The 21,971-nt window shown below is 38.2% G+C and overlaps 1 protein-coding gene across 1 annotated transcript; it reads left to right on the forward strand.

Moving 5' to 3' along the window:
* Window positions 1–333: 333 nt before the first annotated feature.
* On the forward strand, window positions 334–15,342 carry LOC140235463 (lysosome membrane protein 2-like). Its single transcript, XM_072315490.1, has 12 exons — window positions 334–450; window positions 960–1,117; window positions 6,906–7,047; window positions 7,851–8,054; window positions 9,200–9,341; window positions 10,208–10,277; window positions 10,935–11,116; window positions 11,611–11,729; window positions 12,342–12,415; window positions 13,092–13,143; window positions 13,993–14,190; window positions 15,253–15,342. The coding sequence occupies exons 1-12, from the start codon at window positions 334–336 to the stop codon at window positions 15,340–15,342; spliced, it is 1,548 nt and encodes a 515-aa protein (XP_072171591.1).
* Window positions 15,343–21,971: the final 6,629 nt, after the last annotated feature.

Genomic DNA, 21,971 nt, shown 5'->3' on the forward strand with positions numbered 1-21,971 from the left:
CTGGCAGTGTTCTGATTATGGGTGGCATAGCAGAGACAAGTGTTTGTTTTCTGTACTGGAGTCTTGATCGCTAGCACCTTCGGATACATTGTTGTAGAGCATCATTGTTTGGTGTGTTTTTTTTTTTCTCCAAAATAGTCTGCATTCATTCTATCGTCGATATCACGTCGCAATATAATGAACGCTGTATTTACTTGCTGCGTGTAACACTGTCATGTTTTACAAACTGTCGGACATCGCCAATGTACTGATACTATACCCTCAAATAAAAAACATAAGGTAGTTTTTGTCAGTCTATGCATCGCATGATCCAGGCGCTACCTACGGAGGACTATGGCAGTGTCAACAAAGAAGCTGGTGTCATGGACGGTAGTGGGAACTATCATGACAGTCATTGGTATCGTCTTGATCCCGTTGTCTGATTTCACCGTCCGGACAATCTTGGAAAAGGTATACAAGGAATGGCCACGAGCCTTGTAGATAATATGTCCACTCGAAGTGTTCTGACTTATGACGGTTTAAGATATTTGACAGAGCAACAAATACTTTCGTTAAAAGTAAAATCGTGACAATACTGATGTTTGATGTAAAGGTTGGATTTGTTTATGCTGTTTTCGACTGCATATCGATAATCGCCTTTATTGTTTTCAAGGACATAACGAACGATTCAGTAAAAATATCAGTGAAATGTGCTTTTCAGATAACAATAGATATGATTATCTGCGACTGCATTTTCTGAGGAAAAATTGATGCACAATTTCTACAAAATTATGTCTTAATTACTTACGTATGAAAGATTTTGGATTACAAAGTTGTACCAATATCTGAATATGATATAAAATACTGAACCTAGAATTTCACTCCCATGAAACTACTACAGTATATATATATATATATATATATATATATATATATATATATATATACTTAGTCTTACCTCCTCCTGTCGTCCCCTAAAGGAGGAAATCCTGGTTCCCGAGTCCATGGCGTACCCGCTGTGGAGAGACGTCCCCTTGCCCATCTACATGCAGTTCTGGTTCTGGAACCTCACCAATCCCGAGGAATTCCTCCAGGGAGGGCCCGCTCGTCTCGAGGAGCTGGGACCCTACAGCTACAGGTACAGCTGGGACTCATGAATTGATTGTCATATGCAGGTGAAATGAAAGAGGGGAAAACCCCCTCCTTGGAGACAGGACTGTAATGACTGCCACGGTAGAGCAATATTTCTGGCATGTTTGTTTTCCTTGTACCATATTATATTTGTATTCAATTTTCAATTAAATTCAATTTTACTTTATTTCCATCAAACGAAAAGTAATGCATGATACAAAATATATATTTATTAACTCATATTGTTGAGCAATGTGAAAAAGTACAAGAATGTATATACGGATATTGTATAACTAGCTGCCTCGGCGCGCGCTGCGCGCGCGCCTCGGCAGCTAGGCTCGGCGCTACGCGCCTCGGAGTCCCTTGTCAAGTATAGCGAGGTGCCCGGTGCCCGCACCTCGTCAGGGGCCCAAATACCGTCACCCCGCTTAAATTGTTTTGAGCACACTTAACAAAAATTTATGACCGGGAATGTGTTCAGTACGCTGGAAACTTGGCAGGGCCACCACAACCAAGCAAATTGTGGTGAAAACCGAACAGTCAGTCCGCAGCACGTATGCTAATGAGCCGATCCGGCAAGATTTATTCATCACTCTCGTTGACGATCTTTGCGTTCGAAAGTTGTCTCGTCGTGCGAGATTTTGCGAGACTTTGATAGGGCTATGGTTTTCACAGTGTATCGACTTGTACATACATTCGTCATGGCTACAAGTCACGGTAAATTGTTCTCCAGACTTTGATCTTTATTTTGATACTAAATTTGCGTGTAACATCAGATCTTATCATGACTATATAATCAGTTGAATTTGCGTAAATTTTACCTGCTTTTCACGGAAGATTTTGTCGTCTAAAGTTCTTTTTTGGTTCCTGACCGGATTAAAAATCTGTTGTTTCTGATTTTGGCTTTTTGGTAGAGAGGAAACTTAGATGCTTATCATATATTGGAGTTAAGGAGACGCAAGCATGATTTATACTAGTTTTTCCGTTTTGAAATGTCTGTAAAATTCACTCCTAAGCCGGAAGTATGCTCCACACAAAGTGTACAGTGGCGCGAAAGAGCTCTCTCATTGGACAGTGCTTGCATTCAGCGCTTGAACTACACGCGTGCCAAGAAACCGCAAGTGGCATGAAACCGTTATGTAGCAGCGTAATGACGTAATGCAAGCGCTGAATGCAAGCGCTGTCCAATGAGAGAGTTTACTCTTGAGATTGCACGGTTTCAAGCTGATCAGCACTGACATCGATGAATATTTTACTGGTTCCTGACCGGATTAAGCAACAAATTGTCAAGACATTTACATGGAGACAAAGATTAGGAGATGGACTACAAAATAAAGCATTTTCATTGAGACGCAAGGTGAATTTGATATTTTTTGACGTCTTGAACGTGTACTGCACGAATTACTTATTTCATCATTTTTCAAGCTCAAATTACGCTATGATATTTTTCATTTACAATAATTTGAGTAACATGTGATGATAGTTTACATATTTTCCTTGAATTTGATACCAGATTTGTGAACATGAGGTGTATTTTTGTTGCCGAAAGCCCAAGGACAAAATCCCCCTTACGCAGCTCATTACGCATGCAAGCCTAGAGCGGGCGTGCATACGAGTTGAATAAATACGAGCGAATTATCGGGTGCTGCGGACTGACTGCGAACAGTTTTTCGCGAAAATCTGAAACATCCAGAGTGGGGTGCATTACTTATGACCAAAAGAGGGCGTCCTACGACCTCAGACCACAGAACTATATAGGTAGAATGATCAAGTGGGCTCTGAAAGCATAGCCAGCGCACGCGATCTCCGCCATTTTGGTTAGTCTTTTGTTACGTCACGGCTTGCGTGCGCAAAACAGAGTTGGCAGAGTTGCAGCATAGCGCAGGCCTACGCTGACTTTTTTTTTTCTTTTTTACCCCGCGCTGTTCATCGCAAGCCGTGACGTAACAAAAGACTAATCAAAATGGCGGCATGTAATGTGCGCGCAACTGGCTATAAAGCTACGCGTGGGTTGTGAATGGGCTTGATCAATCTACCTATTTATATCTGTGCCTCAGACTTAGCCAAGGAGCTGTAGAATAATTTTAGCCAATCACAGAGATCCTTCATGGACTCAGAAAAATTATTACAAGCAAAGAAATGTACATGTATTTTAGAATGTCTCTTATTGGCCAAAACACCTACCAGGGGTTCGAGCCTGCTGAGAAAGTAATCAATATTCATGTTTACAGCGCGCATGTATCTTTGTTGCCCCAGCAACTGCAGTGATTTCTTACGCGCGGTATCGTGATATCGATCGATCTCCTCAGAGAGTGCGTGGATATCTGATTATATTACCTAAGTATAGTACATGTACCTAGCTGTGTGTGTCGAATTCCATCTACGTTAGTGAGTGTTGCGTAACTTCTCTAGGTTTCCCGTCCATTTCTCCCTCTTTTTTCTCTTTTGCTTTCGTATCATTCTATATCTTTTATTCTCAGAGTACAATCGTACTTCTGAGAGTGTTTTGTTCATTATTTTAAGTGATTATCTCGTTTGCAACAATTTAGAGGTGAGTTTTTGTTCGAGTGTTTGTTGAGTTTTTGATTGAACACGATGTAGATTATCTACGTGTGTGCGAGAACATCGTTCTTTGTATGGTACCTACTCGTTTGTTTTCGAGTTAGCATTTTTACCGTAAAGTGTTTTCATCGTTCGTCTTCCAGGCATCGGGTTTTCACCCTAGTTTTCCTCATCGTAGTTTTTTACCTCGGATTTTTTTTTTTCCGGTGCAAGATGTTCTGTGTATTTTTTTCTACGGTAAAATACCACTGTCGATAGTCTTCGTGTATTAATTACTTGTTTTCCACCTCCGTTTCATTTTTGTGTATAACTAATGTCTAGCTAGGTCTCGTTTGCTGATGTGTTTTGTGAGAGTGAAGAGTATGATGATGATGGGAGTGATATTCAGGGATTTGCTGTGGTTGAGATGGTAGTGATGATAGTGATGATGATAATGTCCATGATTCTGGTGATGTTGATGTACGAACCCTTATGATGCAATTTATTTCGTGTGACCATGAGCATGACGTTGATGGCGACAACTGGCGAGTACGACATGACACGAGTAGCCTATGCCGATGACGGGAGTGACACTGAAACGGTGCTGATGCTCGCTCGTGCACAGACAGGAATGGTCTAGAGACCTGCATTTTATCTTTTTTTTTTCATTTTGCTTGTTCACTCGGATTTAGTGCTACCAAAATTTTTGTCTCTAAAGAAACTCAGCCAAAAGCTTGACAATAAGTTTGCATTAGGTCTATTCTGTAGTGAATATTAGATCTAAATGGCGATGCTAATTTATTTAGTTTTCATTTAGAACTTGATGAAATCCCGTTTTCTGTGCTAATTTTTCAACTAATAAATTATTTAGAATTGTACTTATAATCTGATGTACTGCGTTCACCATTGTGTTAAATCAATAAAAAAAGAGCGTGCTGAGCAGGTATTTCATTCTATCCTCTTCATTTCCTCCCTATCCTTTTTGTTTCCTTGCTGTCACTTTCTTCTTTGACCCTGGATGGAAAAAAAAATCCCATCTTGCCATGTAAAGACAGAACACATACCATCATGAAATATTATGACATTAAACTGATAAAAGAAATATGTAAGTGATAAAAATTCTTATTTGTGAAAATGAATGATAAATCAAAGGTAATTTCTTGTGAAGCAGTTCTTTCAAACGTCCAACAGCTTCGACAATGAAGCAAGTGAAATCTGAAAACTATCGTGGCAACAAGTGATATCGATAGGGAATTCTGACTAAAACTGTCACACCATTTGATGTTTGAATTTGTCTTTGTTTATTGGCTAGGGTTATAAAACTATAAACACCACCGATAAAATCACAATCGCTTTCAATTACAATCTAACAGGAGCAGTAGGGTAGGTACGACTCTAGGCGTTTTCACATCAGCCCGATGTTTCGAAATAGCGCGCTATTTTCTGACTTGGGGAATAAAAAAAAAATATCTCGAGCTTGGATTTTTATCGGGCTGATGTGAAAACGCCTTCTGTAAACAGTTGATTACAATGCATCGTATCCATGGGCAACTGCGGGGAACTGCAAGAATGCGCATGGAATTTAGACTTGAATTAAGAATATTTGTTTATTATTACTTTTTTATTCAAAAGTCTTTTTCTCTCGGACTGAAACCCCCCCCCCCCAAATATTTCATATTACGCTTCTAAAATATATAACGAATATATCAGGTATTTTAATCGTGATTTTATGAAGAATTAGAATTATTATGAAAATATAAATACTAGACGGGCTGAACAATGAAGTCTAATTTCGCCCCAAGAATTTGCAGCACACCGCGTAGCTGGTGCATTCCTAGCGTTCTTGTCGCACTCGATGCATGCAGCAGTCACATTGCACATGTTACAGTACACGTTGTATGAGTACGTAGTTCAGCTATCTCATTCCTGATCTCGAGCGAGGAAAACCTTGAAAATTCTCTCAAAACTAAGCCAAACATGATTTTGGAACATACAGTGTCAAGACCTTTTCAGTGGACATTGATTTCGCTATTTGTCTGTTTTAGCTCTTGAATGTACGACTTCTTACGTCCGATTTGTTTGTACCATATGCCACGTGCTGCATGTTTTTTCAGCCCCATGCTTCCCCTACATACAAGCCATCGCGATCGAAGTTTGAGCGATAGCGATAACACGTGCGGAGAAGACATGCGGATTCCAGCATAGGGTAAATGAGTAGTTGAACGTATCACGATTGTAAAACAAATCTTTTTCTATGTCTTTGCAAAATTGAATTAGGCTATCTAAGCATAGATAGATTATGATACATTATAGAATAGATTAGCCATAGCAAGAACTTGCTTACATGAGAGTTAGTTGATAACGTTGCAAAATAAAAACCCCGTCATTGAATGGAATGTCCCAGCGCTATCTCGGAGGCTCGAGGACACTATGGACACGTCGATTGGCAAGTGGGTAAGATGTGATTACAGATATGTTGAAATGAAGATGATTTATGAATAAAATACACAGAAACATAATATTTTTTCATTATACCTTCACAGTTTATTATTTCTTTTCATAAAATTGACATAAACTATAGTGATGTATTGAGTCAACTAAGTGCACATTTGCACGAGTGTACACGCATCATCCCTCCTGCCTAGTGGGAATGACACAGGCAGTTTTTCAATGCAATGACCTATGAATGCCCTTGGCGTTCCGCCTGAGTGCACCGAGCAAGTGCGAGCAGCAGCAGCAGCAGCAGCAGCAGCAGCAGCAGCAGCAGTAGTTCGAGACTTTTATATATATAGATAGGGAATCATAATTCGCATGATTTGATTTGACAAGATTTAAATTAAGTTCACTCTACTCCAGGGCCCTGTTTTATGAAGAGTTAAAATTGATTATATAGTTGATTTCAACTGTAAGTCTATGGCAGCCTGTGTGGTAAGGAAATTTAAAATCGATTTTATCTTTTGATAAAACGGGGCCCAGATCGACTTCTTTTGACTTTGCTTGCCATTAGAACATTGAAATTATGTCATTAGAAATCCCCAATACTGTCATCAGTATAGGAGAAAATGTTTAGCAAATGGAACAATAAGATTTATGAAATAAATAAAACATGTTATAAATCTATCTGGTCAAATGTTGATTTCGAAGCGAATTAATAAAGAAGAGAAAAGGAGCAGGAAAGAGGATCATTTATTGCTCTCCTTTCATGTCTCTGGTGTAAGATGATTAATCATCATCCATATCTGTTCCTTTTGAAGAGAGTATCGGCCGAAAACGAACATTACCCATCACGACAATGGAACAGTGAGCTACATGAACCTGAAATCATTCGTCTTCGATCGAGAAATGTCAGTCGGACCAGAATCGGATACCTTTGTATCGATTAACGGTCCCGTTTTCGTGAGTACATTCCTCAGATTCTAATTCCCAGCTTATCATTGATGTTTTTAGAGGTAATGATGACATTAGAAGGAGGAGCGTTTAATATATTCAATCGTCCGAAAGCAATAATCACAGAGAGTGGATGGGAGAGGGGAAAATGGAATTGTATAATAATTGACAGTCTAGACGAGTGTGAGAGGGAGAGGTAGCAAGTGCCAGCAATTTACCCAAACGAGGCGCCCAGTTGTACCAGAGAGGACAGCATGAATTGTGATGCTGTGGAACATTTTTGTCTTTAGTGTAAAGGGACCAGCATGAATGCCGTCGTTGGTCAAACTGATATTTAGCGTGACCTTTCTTCTCACACATATTTTAGAGGAATAGTTTAGGCTCAACGTAGTCCTTACGTGAGTTAAACCAAACCTTTGTGCGTGTGTGTGTGATTGTGTGTCTGTGTGTGTGTAAAGTGCTTTTGTTTATCGTGTCCAAATCAAACAATTTTGTTAATTTGCACAGTAATACGATACATTAGAATAAAATGAAAAAAAAAATGAATGACGTCATTGGGGTAAAGAGTGTGTGTGAATGTGTGTGCGTGTTTGTGTTTGTTTTTTTTGTTTGTGTGCGTGTTTGTGTGTGTGCGTGTTTGTGTGTGTGTGTGTGTGTGTGTGTGTATGTGTATGTGTATGTGTCCATACGAGCATAATGTATATCACTTTATATAATTGTGATGCAGGTGGATGATGAAGTGACTCTCTCTCTCTATACCCCCCCCCCCCCTTTTCTCTCTCTCTCTCTCTCTCTCTCTGTGCTCATGATAGACAATTGCCTATTGGTTGAGGAACCAAAAGGATCCCGTCCAGGGGATCTGGGAGCTCGTCCACGCCATCTCCGAGGCGGAGCTGATCATTGAAATCCCTGTGGGCGGCTTTGTGTGGGGCTACCCCGACAAGTACCTTGAGCTCGCCCAGGATATCCTCGGCGAGGAGAGGGTGCCATCCACAAATTTCGGTGTCCTGATGACTGTAAGTCTGCTGTTCTCACCAGTGCTCCATGCCAGAAAGTCAGTATTATGACCATGAGTCTCATTCATGAGGTCCATGGTTCGAGTCTGCTCTCAGACACAGTGGTGCCCTTCGAAAGTTTTTTTTTTTTTTTTTTTTTTTTTTTTTTTAATGCTCATTGTCCCGTCCAAGGGCCTCTTGGTTGTTGTTTTTTTATGTATGTGCGTTTATATAGAGACCGCGTATAATCAAATGTCCAGACAAAAACAAAAAAGGAGAAGAAGAAGAAATTTTGACAGTCGGCATTTTGCGTTCAAGACGTGTCAACACTTTTTAAGAGTTTCTTTCATTAATGGTTTGCCTTACTTTATGCATAATGATGCAAAAACCCTGCGTTGACGGTTGAGTCACACTGTCGGCTGTATTTGTATACAGTTCCTTCCCAACCATGGCTCGTGTCTCTGTTGACTTAGATTTTAAACTATGTGGAATGGTTTTTGTAATGCAGAACCATTATCAATTAGTTTCCAGCTTTATGAGTGATTTGCCATATTTTTCATCTATTCTTGTGTTCATTGACATCAGGTCGCAGGCGAAGTGCAGGTCCATTTCAATGCCAGATTTACGAACTTTATGATCCACTAGCAGAAAAGTGGTTCCACCATCCTCCTCGGTGCACGTCACGAGTTCGACACCCATGAATCATACAGCCCACGAGTTCTACTTTCCATGAGTCATACAGGCCACGAAATATACAGCCCACGAGGCATAGAGCCATTAGTTCGACACTAAGCAAATAATTCCCCTGAGGCCGACATTAGGCAAACAAGGCCCACGAGAAAGACACATTAAGGCCCGTGATGTAATGTCGAACTCGCGGGTCGATTTTACTCAGTGTCGAACTCGTGGGCTTTTTTTTTTTTTCATATTGTGGGCCTTGTTTGCCTGGTGTTGAACTCGTGGGCCTTATTTGTCTAGTGTCGAACTCATGGACTGTATGACTGGTGGACTGTATGACTCATGGACCTTTTTTTTCAGTGTCCAACTTGAGGGCCCTATGACTCGTGGGTGACGGTCTCGTCGGATGACCCCTCCTCCTCATCACTATCTGTGCATAACATAAAGTTGGTGATTTTCAGACCTTGATTTTGTTTTTCTCTGTGCAGTACAACAATTCAGACGATGGAATTTGGACGGTATACACGGGAGAAGATAACATTATGGACCTGAACAGAATGGATATGTGGAACAGAGAGAAACTTCTGCCTTACTGGACTACAGACATTGCCAACGCCCTCAATGGCACTGGTGAGAGATATAAAGCGACCAGTTGGGTGATCTTGCGCATGAGTGCAAGTATGGCCGAAAGGCGTAATGATATTAGTTCAGAAATGTTCAATCTTTTACTTCCTTTCATTTGATTATAGTTGTATGAGATTGTTCTCCATAGGCCGGGTATTCTTGCAAGAATGTTGCCTTGTGTGATTTTACACTGATGTCCTAGTATTTTGTTTCCCTTGGAACGAATATTGTTTGTCCCATGCTTTAAATAATTCATAAGCCGATTGCATGCCAAACCTATTACACTCAGACTGTGAGCTTTGCGTATATTATGTGGTGCATAGTTGATACTCTGATGGCATTTTAAGATTTAATTTCTGAAATAACGATAAAGAGGGTACGATAGTGATATTACTTTGGACAGCTTTAGCGTGATTTTTTATGACGGCAAAGTGCAACGTTCAACGATCACGTTTTTTTCCAATATGAAGCTTTTCGTCATTGAAAAATCAAAACGCCATCCTTGTAATACACATTGAAAAGTTCAGAGAGGAAAAACGACATGAGGCGAGCTTACTTCATACCATCTGGAAAGAGAATGACAGAATGAATTTCAAAATGGTCTTGACCCGGTATCTGGAAATCGATGTATATACGTTTTTGTCTGTTGAAGAAAAGACGAAATTTCATAGAATAGAGGAATCAATTATGTAGAACAAATTTTCATGTAGGTTTTGTCAACATTAATGTCGTAATAAAAACGAAGCAAAGATGTAGGCACGGTAGGCTTACATTCTTCCAGAAAAATCGCACACAGAAAAAGAATACAGGCCATCCAAAGATTAAAAAGGATTTTTGACATGTTTCCGTGCCTATACCTTTTCACTACTCAGATGGTACTATCATGCATCCATACGTCGAAAAGACTGAGGAAGTTTATGTCTTTTCTACATACGTCTGCAGGTAATGACGTTTCGCAGAACATTACTCCGCCCCTTGTCGTGTTCAGCTGTGTTTGTGCTTACAGAAGCAACGTCTTTAGATTGTTAATAGAGTGCTCCTTGAAGGTAAACTTGGCAACTGCGCCAAGATTCCAAAATGGCAAGAGCACAAGTATATGTATTGTGTTTTGTTTTAGATGCATGGAGTCATAATGAGCAGAGCAATCCACATTTTAATATTTTGGTGCGTTTGGCATCCAATACTTCATATCGTTATATCAGTGTTACAAACTTCAACATTAGGTTAACTTAAGAATAAATATTTCACTCAGTAAATATGTCATTTGAAAACTATAGTAAACTTTTATTAGAAAGAAAGAGTGGCATTCCGATCATCTGCAGACTTTTCATGTCAACGTTTTACGCCAAACTTTATAATTGTTTATCAGATGAATAATCCAGCAGCTACTGAGCAACTCTGTCATCCAAATTATGAACACGGCAATGTTATATCGTTATATAGATAATGTACATATTATTATCACATATATATTGATCACGTAATAAATATTGCAAGAAAACATTCGACCAAGAACTGAGCTTTGTGAACTTTTTGAATGTCATCCATCCGTCAGAATTGACTATAATACTTTGATGTCACGTGTATTTCAACACACAGGTCCGGCTTTGTGGTCTATGAAGGGTACCGAAATTTCAGAGGGGCGTGGCTGTACCACTTCAGTGCCCCCGAGTACCTGTATGCCAACGCCACCATCTACCCACCCAATATCGACTTCTGCACCCCTAACCAAACAACTTGCCCCCCTACTGGCCTCCTCAATGTCAGCGAATGTTATTTCCGTATGTAAAGCAGTGGCACTGGAAGATAGTGTAAAATATGTAAAAAGTCTGATAAATGTCCTTCTTCTGTACCTCGACAGTGAAATACAATAGATAGCTTCCTCGGGCAATGTAATCATCACATTAATCTTTATTGCAAAGAAGTATGTGAAAGCCTACATTCTCTCATGTGTAATGATGTTTGCGGCGCAACTCGCAGATTTCAAAACATTTCACCCCACACCTTATACTGTTTTCTGTCATTGTGTTGTTGTGCAGTATGTATTTTGGAGGCAAAATAAAAATGTAAATGATGGATAGGTAGTAGAATGTTTAAAATATGGTTTTGACTATTGAACACTTATTCATGCTGCCTTAATTTCACAGTTTTACATCAACCATACGTAAAACCTGTTTAACATCCCACCCCTCAGCCACACACAAGTATAAACGGATTTGTAGTCCTATACTTGTCGAATACTAAATATCGATAATCTTGCATTTCGAACCAATAGAGGCCCCAGTGTACCTATCATCGCCGCATTTCCTGTACGGGGATGAAAGCCTGTTCGAATCGGTTATCGGCATGAAGCCTGACAAAGACGAACACGAGCTGGCAGTTGACATCGACCCGGTAACTATTATGATATACATGCAGGGCTTCTACTAAATCTACTTTCAAATTGCTAGAGGAGGCTAACCCATCAATACGTTTCCAAACTTCATCATAATATATATATATATATATATATATATATATATATATATATATATATATATATTTATGTGGTTCTAAAGTATAGTCTGGCACGGTTTACAGTAACAGGAACGAAATGTATATCGATAGAATTATGATTATCGTCATCATCGTCAATTTTATTTCATAATCATTAATACTCCTTCATTTGTTATCATCATTGTCATCTATATTAATGTCATACTAACCATTATAGAGTGATTATCATGAACGGATTTAACACATGGTGATTAAAGATTTACTTTAAGAAAAAGCAAGGTACATCCCACAGCCCATATCCCACCAAATTAAGCCCTTTTATTTTCCCCGACTTCCTTTCTTCAAATGTTAATTATTATATTTCGTGGTTTTTTTTTTCTAGTTGAAAGGCGTAACTATACTTCAAGAAAAAAAAATACATCCCACTGCCCACTCCCACTAAATTAAGCCCTATTTCCCCCTAATTTCTGTGCTTCAATATTTCGTAGTGTTTTTTTTTTTCTTTTCTAGTTGACAGGCGTAACTTTTCGAGGAGACTTGAGGGCACAAGTCAACATGAAAGTCGGACCTTATGACTTCATAGAGTGAGTCTTGTACACAGGGGGAATATCGCAACATGTTTACAGTAATGTTTCGAACCAACGGCAACAAACAAACGAACAAACAAAAGCAACATTAATTGATAATACGGATGATAATGATGATAACTATAATGATGATGATAACAATAATACACGTGTAAAAATAATAATAACAATAATAATAATAATAATAATAATAATAAGAAGAAGAAGAAGAAGAAGAAGAAGATGATGATGAAGAAGAAGAGGAATAATGAGGATGATAATGATAATGATAACAGCCTTTATTTCTCCTGACATCACATCAGCCGATCAGCACTTATACTACGTACAGTGTATGTGAATATTTGGACTGCTAAAAAGGAGATTCTGAATTCGAATCCTTTCTGTTACGTATATTCCCTTCCAGCAGCTTGTTTTAACCGGTAAAAGTAAAAGTTTTAAATCTTGTTCGTTGTGTTTAAGCTAGGGCTATTTAATCATAAGACAGAGAAACACGGGGCATTGTGTTGTTAATAGATTACAATGTCAAATCCTTTTTTAAATTAAATCAAGTTCTGCCAGAAAATCTCTACCGGTTGGTAGAAGCCTGAACTCCTGTTGCAAGTTCTTCAGTATTTTTATGTTATATTATTATGTATTGTCAAGCTGTTGTTGCTTTTTTCATGTTGTTTCACAGGGGTGCAGCAAACGTGAGAGAGATGTACTTCCCGCTGGTTTGGCTGAATGAGGTAAATTGCCCATCATTATTACTTTGCTTCCATTTGATGTGCCGAAAATTCCCCTCATTCCCGTCTGTGCCGCATCCTCTCACGAAAGTAAAGACGAGTAAATTCAATTCAGTTTAATTCATTTTTTTGTATCAAACGTTCTGAAAATATTTCGCAGTTGCAGGCATATAATAATGAACACCAAACAGGAAATTTGGGTATAAGAATAGATAAATAAGTGTGAAAGACATGGATGCGGTCACAAAGAATGAAAGAACATCCTTATAGTCAGGTCAATTCGTGCAGAGTTTAGAAATACGGCAAATTTCTTGAATTATGCATATTACGCCTATGTTGCTATATTCATATTTATCTATAGTAATATTGATACAACAATCTCTTCTGATCAGACCGTACGTTAAATATCTGTAGCGAAAAAAATCTTCACTTGGACAGGTATCGGCATTATTTTGATCTGGAACGAAATTCATACACACTCCGATACAATTCAAGATTACGTTACGCAACACATCCAATTTGTCGTAGTAGTATTCTAGGAAAGGATATTAATGATTAGTGAAGTGCTTAAATGAAGTGATGTAAAAAACAGGTATATGATGATATGCATAATTTCTTCCTATCTATTATATTTTCCATATCAAGTTTGCATTTTACAATGGTTGCTAAAAAGTGCAGTGAGAAAGCGACAATGATGCAACTCAGCGGGGCACTTTCTCACACAAACTCTTTTGTGAAAAAAAAAAGGACAGAAACCTCCTCTAGCCGAAAAGACCCCTTGCGAGAATGCACATGATACTCCTAAGACGTAGACAAAAGTTTCCCATTGACTCACTCACTCCACGCATGCAGTCGGCGGAGTTACCCGAGGAGTACAGCAGACTGTACCGCAACTACGTCCAAATCAGCTCTTACGTCGTGCTCGCCGTCATTGTCCTGCTCATTTCCGTCGGTGGCGGGATCCTGGTCGGGATTGCCAGCTTTCTCGTCTGGCGGAGGTATTGGAAGAAGCCGGCGAAGAAGGAAGACGAATCCATGAAATCAATGGCAGTGAGTTTTTGTAACTTTTCTCAATCTGGCAATTAGTCAACTACCCTTTTTATGAATGAAATATCAAGCGAATGACAAGCAAAATAATACACCCGATAGACTAGTAATTTCGTGTCGTGGCTACTTCTGGAATGTTGGGGTTGGAATAAGTTCTCCTACAAAGGAGTAGGCCAAACCCTACAGAGAAGTTAACTCTGACACCATGGTAACAACATGCACTCAGTCTACGTGGTCGCAAATGCTCCTATTTTGAGTTTGGTGACAATCGGCATACGTATAAAAATCTGAAATGAATGGCCTCTGTTATGTTATGTTTTACATTATAACACCCTCATCTGAAAGAAGCACATTCACCTTGATATAAACATTGGCACATTTTATTTTATTTATATATATAATATATATATTATATATATATATATATGAAGAGTTTGTTTGCAAAAACCGATAAGTCCATATTTGTCAAATGGAGATATTTGCGATTAAAGGTCAAGAAAAATATAGAGAATAATAAGAAAATTTTTGCTTCTTTTGACCATAACTTTAAAAAGATAACTTTATATGTAGTGACCAATATATCATTTAAAAGGTATTATTTTGTTCTTTATGACAGAGACCATACTTCAAAATCTTCGAAAATGGACTTATCGGTTTTTGCAAACAAACTCTTCATATATATATATATATATATATTTTTTTTTTTTTTTTTTTTTGGGGGGGGGGGGGGGGGGTTCAGCATTCCTGGTTTAAAACACTTTATAATTTCATATTTCCGAAACATTTTGCTCTGTCTCATAAGTATTTATTAGACCATCGTGATGGTCATGGATGATCCTGAAATGCAGTAAGCTTGGCTGCGTCAAAGCGGCAGGAGACAAACAGACGGTTGTTTGTTTGTTTTTTTTTTATATAAAAAAATTATGGCAATAATTAATCTCCTCAGTATTTTTCTTATTTCAATCATTGTATTGATTGTTATTTTGTATTATTATTATTATTAGCATTGCCACTGTTATTCTCATTTTCATTATTGTCATTGTGATTATTTCATGTTCATTGCAGACTGACCAGGGAAAACAAGCAGAGGTTTACATAACAAAGAGGACAGCAGACAAAAGTATCCAGTGTGGCGAAGCGTTGGATGCCACCTAATCAAAAATAATTTCATATCTTCGTTTTTTACACCTTGTGATTGATATGAAAATAGTTTATCTTCAGGAGCAATGTATCGTTCGGTTTGAAAGCGAAAGTGTTCATGAAGCTTCATACATCAATGTCAGTAACAAAGAAGTATGTATGGGACAAGACAACTTTACATCATTGCGCAAGTGTGCATTTCGTTATGAGCCCACGAACATGACGAAAACATCATTTTAAGGACGCAATTTATTTCACCATGAAGAGAATAGTAAGTAGTGATCCTTCTCTAAATCAGTGTCATTGACAACAAGAAATATATGATCTTAGTATTTTTGTTTCTCGAGACATCTATATGTATGATATATTTTGATACGTGTATATAAATATATGAATATGCGTGAAAAATGATGATAATAATGATAATCAGGAGGAAAAGAAGAAGAGAAAAAGAAGGAGGAGCATAATGATAATTATAATACATCCACACTGTTTTCTACTTCATCGTGTATATAATATGTGTTGATAAAAGACATTTTTTTCGTTAAAAATAGCAGATCATTATAGCTGGTATGTGCAATCAATATTAGAAGAAATATGCGTAATGATACAATGTTTTCATTTGTCAGATATATGGTTAATTATCTAGGAAAATTTACCCTTTGGGGGCAACTATTCAGTAGAGCTATGTAATTCGCCATACCACAGAACACTGACAACACCGCATCAAAACACACATGACGTGTAATCAGCGAGAAAAGGGCCGGTGGTCATAAAAATACAAGTGGAGAAGATATAAGAGGAAAATAAACGTGGACAAGAAGGAGAAGAGAAGGAGGAGAAGGAGGAGGAGGAAGGAATGAAGGAAGAGAAGCAGAAAAAAAACAAGTAAAAGAAGAATATAATAAAAAAAGAATTAAGGAACACACTTATATCAAGAGAGATGTTTAAAAGATAAGGGAAAAGTTCATATAACTGATGGAGCCGTGCTATTTTTACGGAAATTGATTTTTTTTCTTATCTGTGTTAAGATTAATAAACCTATGTGTGATGGTATAATCTGTTTGTTTGTTGTTGTTTTTTTTTGGAAAAATAATGTGTCTTCTAATTAATTTCTTGAATTTTAGTATCTATTGAGAATTAAGAAATGAGAGAGAGAGAGAGAGGGGGGGGGGGCAGAGAGAGAATAATATGGATGTTAACAATCGACCAATTTAGTTATTCTTCTCGGAAGGTATTCCAGCTAAATGAATTGAAACAGGAAACATTACGTTTTACATTTTACGTGTACGCATAATAATTATTTTACATGTATTATGATTGTAATCGAACCATGTTCCCCCCCCCCTCCAAGGACTCGGTGTTAGTCATGTAGATCTACATGCATTATGATTTTATACAGACATGCAGAGAAATATCAATATGAAGACATAACGATAATGTTCTCTTGTGTATTGTGTGTGTGCGCGCGCATGTTAATGTGTGCAGACCATTTTTTAATGCAGAAATACAGATCGGCCGTCATAAAGCAGTAAACAATGCTATATGAGGTAGACTTTTTTTTCGGGGGGGGGGGGGGGGGCTGTACAATCATAATCATTCAGTATGTACTCCGTGTGGTTCCCACAGAAGGAGGTTCAAGAGATAGAGCTCCGTCTGGCTATCAAACAGCTGTCAATTTTCTATGGTTGGTATGGATGCATAATAGAATTTCATAGGTGAGTTTGTGCCTTCGATGATCGGGGTTCGATGCCGACTTCTTAGCAATTTGAAGACTCATTTTAAACATAATTCCCGGTGTATTTTGCTTTTCAAATAAGATGTAACTTAATGTAGGGAGGTGCCGAATGGGGGCGGATGAGGAGAGAGATATGGAGAAAAGGGCGAGATGACGTGAAGACGGTGTGTGTGTGTATGTGTGTCTATGATGGAGATGATTATACGGCACGCGGGTTCGGGTGGGAGGTCGTGCAGTCAATGAAGACAAACACTAGACAGGAGTCCTGTGAACAGCAAGCAGAGAGGTCTCTTTTATTGACTCATAATAAAGTCACAACACAATTACAGCTCCTAAAATGTACTTTAGGAGAACCCTTGAAACACTTTATGTGCACATCATCAAGTCCGCACATGTTTAACACCAAAACAACTCATTCATTATAACACACAGATACCAAGTGAGTTATTGTCTCTATAACTATATAAATCCACAATGGGATATCAACAATAGTATCATAACTAGTGAAAGCATCTGCCATATAATCAACTGTATGTGACATAACTCTCCCTCTGGGTGTTATTTCACTTATCATGACTGTTAAAAACCACTATAATACATTAAACAGACTGTAAATGGCTGGATACAAAATGTTGTGGAACCATTTGATACAATGTAAATGTGTTGTAACAATGTCTGCTTTTTAAAACACTGTGATGTCTATTCACACAAAGGGCTCACTCTATGGAATAAAATCATACTCTCCACACTTCATGATAAGCAGCCAGTGTCATGTCCACTCTGTTAGTGTAATGTCAGACCCCATATAGTAGGATAAAGGCTTTTTACATGTGTGACTACCAGTCCTTTCATATACATATACAATACATAACTTATTCACCATTATTTGTGAAAATAATAATACCTGTTTTGTTTTAGAGTCCAGCAAAGATCTGACTCAAACTATGCTATTTTGTTTGAATGATAATAAAAACAAATGAGACAGCAGTTCTCTCTTCACTGATTTGAATTGCTGAACAGTTTACCAGAGCCTGAATGCACCCATTATTAACACTTCCACATAACCCTTCTATAAGATCATCTTTGCTCTTAGAATAAAGTCACGCGATATCATCTGGATAAATCCTCTCTTCCACCAACCATTCCTAACATCTACAGATCACTTCGTCAGTCAAATCACCTATCCCTACTCAAAACAATTACAATCACACATCTGATGTACATAGGTCCCACTACATCAAATCTAGAATGTCAGCAAGATAAGATGGGGGCATAATAATGCTGAAAATTACATTATACCAAACTACTGCGGATCTTACAACTTTAGATCACAGGGTACACCAACTATGAAAAACAAATGCAAATCTACACAATGTCTCAGCATAACAAACCTTAAATGATGGTAACGGCAGTGCAATACACCTGTATTCTTAACTCATCCATTGTGTGTGTCAAAACTATTATGATCGATACTCAGGTAGCTTCTTAAATCTCTTGCTAGACGACACACTTACAAGATACCCTAGTCCTAGCCCGACCAGACGCTGTTAATACGCTACGCGAGCTACGTATGTACAGCGGCGACTGGGCTGTGTATAGTTACGTGTTGGGAGCTTCGTTGGTACAGCCCTGTCGCGCTACGTATGTACAGCGGCGACTGGGCTGTGTATAGTTACCCTAGTCCCTCCTATCAATACAGAATCTTACTCTATTAGGGGAAGCAAAAGGAATAATATTCCCTCTTACAACCTCAGTGGTATTACATCATAAACCCACAACACTGTACCTACACTGTACATCTCTGACTCTATCTCTAAACTCTTCCACCTTAAATGCATTACCAAAATGTAGTGTAAATAAATAGCTTCCATCAAAAACCATCAACTCAGCATCTTATCACACTCTTATAGGCGCCCCATACTACACAGCACCATGTAATACCAGAGTACACAGATCACGCTAAACGCCCTATACTGTTACACAGCGCTACATTATACACTGTTCAGTACCGTAATTGGTCACGTACACAAACCTACGCAGGCCTGCAGCCCTTGCATTGTACTACTGCACTACGAATACATTGTGCGCACAAGACTACGGCAGCCGCAATTAACTACATACACGTACACACAACATACGTCCGTAGACTGACTTAACACAGGTACGTACATACACAAGTTACCGTGCATTTAGTGCCACTGAACAAAACCACCATCAACCAGAAACAAATAGAATGGCTTCATGTAAATTCTGACAAACACTCTCACTCCACATAATATGCCTGTTTGGCCCTTAAAACTCTTCATAACAATTACCAATACTGATAATACAGCACCGTAACATATAAGCACTGAAATTCTTGAGTAATTTGTGACGTTCTCATTTCCATCAACTCACCTGTGAACAGCAAGCAGAGAGGTGCCTGCCACATGGGGGCGCCCCTCTGTTGCTGATGTCTCTACATAATTAGTATAGTAAGGGTACTAGGTCTCGCGCAGGGACCTAATGATCGCGCATAGCGTAACTGCGTATAGCAAGCGATATTACGCGTAGGACTAAGCGCAAAATTTGCCGATACGCCCATGGAATAAACATACCTGACTTACCACTCAACATGAGAAGGAAGCAGGTAAGAAATTTTGATTTCCAACAAATTTTCCACTAAGTTTCCAATTTTTTACCTTGTACAAACCTACCTTCCCTTAAAAATCTGTCCTAAGGATGTTGTAGCCTAGACGTGTCGTCTCGCTTGTCTCGTTCGTAGTCGATAGAATTCGTAATTTGTTCGATCGATCGTTTACCACGTGACGTCATCATACACAAGAACAATGTATGCTGCCAGCTACGCTGAAATACTGTTAATAAAATCCAGTTGTTTTAAGTCAAATTTTAACACAACGATTATAATATTACAAAGGAATAAATATTTCAGTCTATCGAAGTTGAAGTGTGATTTCTTGCGCTAACTTGTGATTTATTTGTGACAGGGGAGGACCATAACCATAATGATACTGAAGAAAACAAAATTAGATGAGAGTGTGACAAATGGGTGACGAAAATGAGAGGGTGACGAATGGGTAAGCACACACACACACACACACACACAAATTTATGTTCATATTTTACTTTTTTTTCCATTTTATATTACGTGTATATTATCGGTTAAAGTGATTAGAAATATTGTAAGAAAACTTTATAAATGAAAATCATTAACGATTATGAAAATATCAATGATAAAAATAATGATAATAAGAATGATAAAATGATGATGGTGGTGGAAGTGATAATAATAATAATGAAAATGATGATGATGATTATGATGATCGATGATGGTGGTGGTGATAATAGTAATAATGATAATAGTAATAATGATAATAATAACAATAACAATAATAATGATAATGATAATACTAATAATAAATAATAACACGTATAATAATGATAACAATAATATACACAAGTTAGGTAAAACTGCTGTTGCTTAACAGGGACAAATTTAATATCAAGTGAAAAAATATTCTACGAAAGCCGGAGCACGTTACAGCCGCAGAGGGGCAGACACTTTCACACATGAAACTACAGAGGGCAGCTGCGCGATCTTTACATACCCCGAGAAATTGAACGCGTAAAAAAAAGTCCGACATACAAACGGCGACAGCGCACTACTCCGTCATCGTATCATCAGGAGATTCTGGGAAGTGATTTTTCTGCATTTTCGTGATATTCATTGAGAAATTCAGGTACGATTATGGAATAACTTCTATTATAAGAGCATTTCAAATTTTCGTGCGCGATATCTAGACCCCTCAACCATACATCCCCACATTAAAAACAAATCAAAAGTCAATTCTTTCCAGAAATACGTGCAAAAATGTAAATCTGATGAGCTGTGTGAAAGTGATTGAAATAACAGCCCTCCTGAAAGCCAATTTCATTACTTTCCGATCACTTTCCACTAATGCAAGTTATAGGCCTATGACATAGTTCTTTATAATTTCATAGGTTAGATTTTTGTCCAGACGTATCGAGTCGAGTAATTTTGATTTTTGTTCCAGCAATATCAGCACATTTTTGTTAACCATCATCTATAAATGAACTGCTTTTCTTTTCATAAGTTGGAATGACGAAAAGTATTCCCATTACAAAGCCATGTAAAGAATTTGATCAAAGACATATGAAGAATTTGATCGCAAAATGGATTAAGCGCCATTTTTAAACATATAAAAGTGAGTCAATCATCGGGGTCCATTATCAAAATAGAGCAAAATAAACACCTTCCCTGTAAATACCTCACCTGTCACACAACATGGAATATTCTTGAAGTAATGAATACAAATATTCCGTATCTCCAATTATCTTTTTCTTTTTCTTTTTGTTTAAGTTGACAGCTTGTGTCACAAATATCTCAAATTAACAAGAATGGGGTGAACTCGTTTTGAGATCAGACTCTTCATGGCCAAAGAGTATAGAAGCTAGCAATACTCGTTGTTCATGGCTATCTTCCGTGAGAGTTGCTGGTCCTAATGATACATGGACATGAATCAGTCAAGGTGCCGTTGGTCTGTGAGGCAGATCCAGTTTGACACAAACTTCAAATACTTTTTAGTGGCGGCATCGAACATGGGTTCAACTTCAAACGGAATAATTATTGTGACTCGATTTCTTGAACCTCCGTTTGTTTCGGAAGTACATTTTGTACTACAAGTATCAGTATTACCATTGCGACTTTAGTTTTAATTGGTTTCCTAGAAGAGAGCTCTAGAGGGCGATATGCCAACACCATCGAACTTCTATTTTGTGGACGCGCTCTTTCCGAACAACAATCAACCAGCTGGCCATATTACGCAGCCCCACATATAGTCACAGCCGTTGTAAATTGTAGTTCGTGAGCAGCAGGCTCCGCACC

This window comes from Diadema setosum, chromosome 11, assembly GCF_964275005.1.
Source record: "Diadema setosum chromosome 11, eeDiaSeto1, whole genome shotgun sequence".
Lineage (NCBI taxonomy): Eukaryota > Metazoa > Echinodermata > Echinoidea > Diadematoida > Diadematidae > Diadema > Diadema setosum.

Bases quoted from the DNA above. Each gene is read 5' to 3' on its own strand.
- LOC140235463 (XM_072315490.1), top strand. From the start codon at position 334: ATGGCAGTGTCAACAAAGAAGCTGGTGTCATGGACGGTAGTGGGAACT. The intron at 8,055-9,199 runs GTAAGTCTGCTG...TTCTCTGTGCAG, and splicing joins ATTTCGGTGTCCTGATGACT to TACAACAATTCAGACGATGG. The intron at 12,416-13,091 runs GTGAGTCTTGTA...GTTGTTTCACAG, and splicing joins GGACCTTATGACTTCATAGA to GGGTGCAGCAAACGTGAGAG.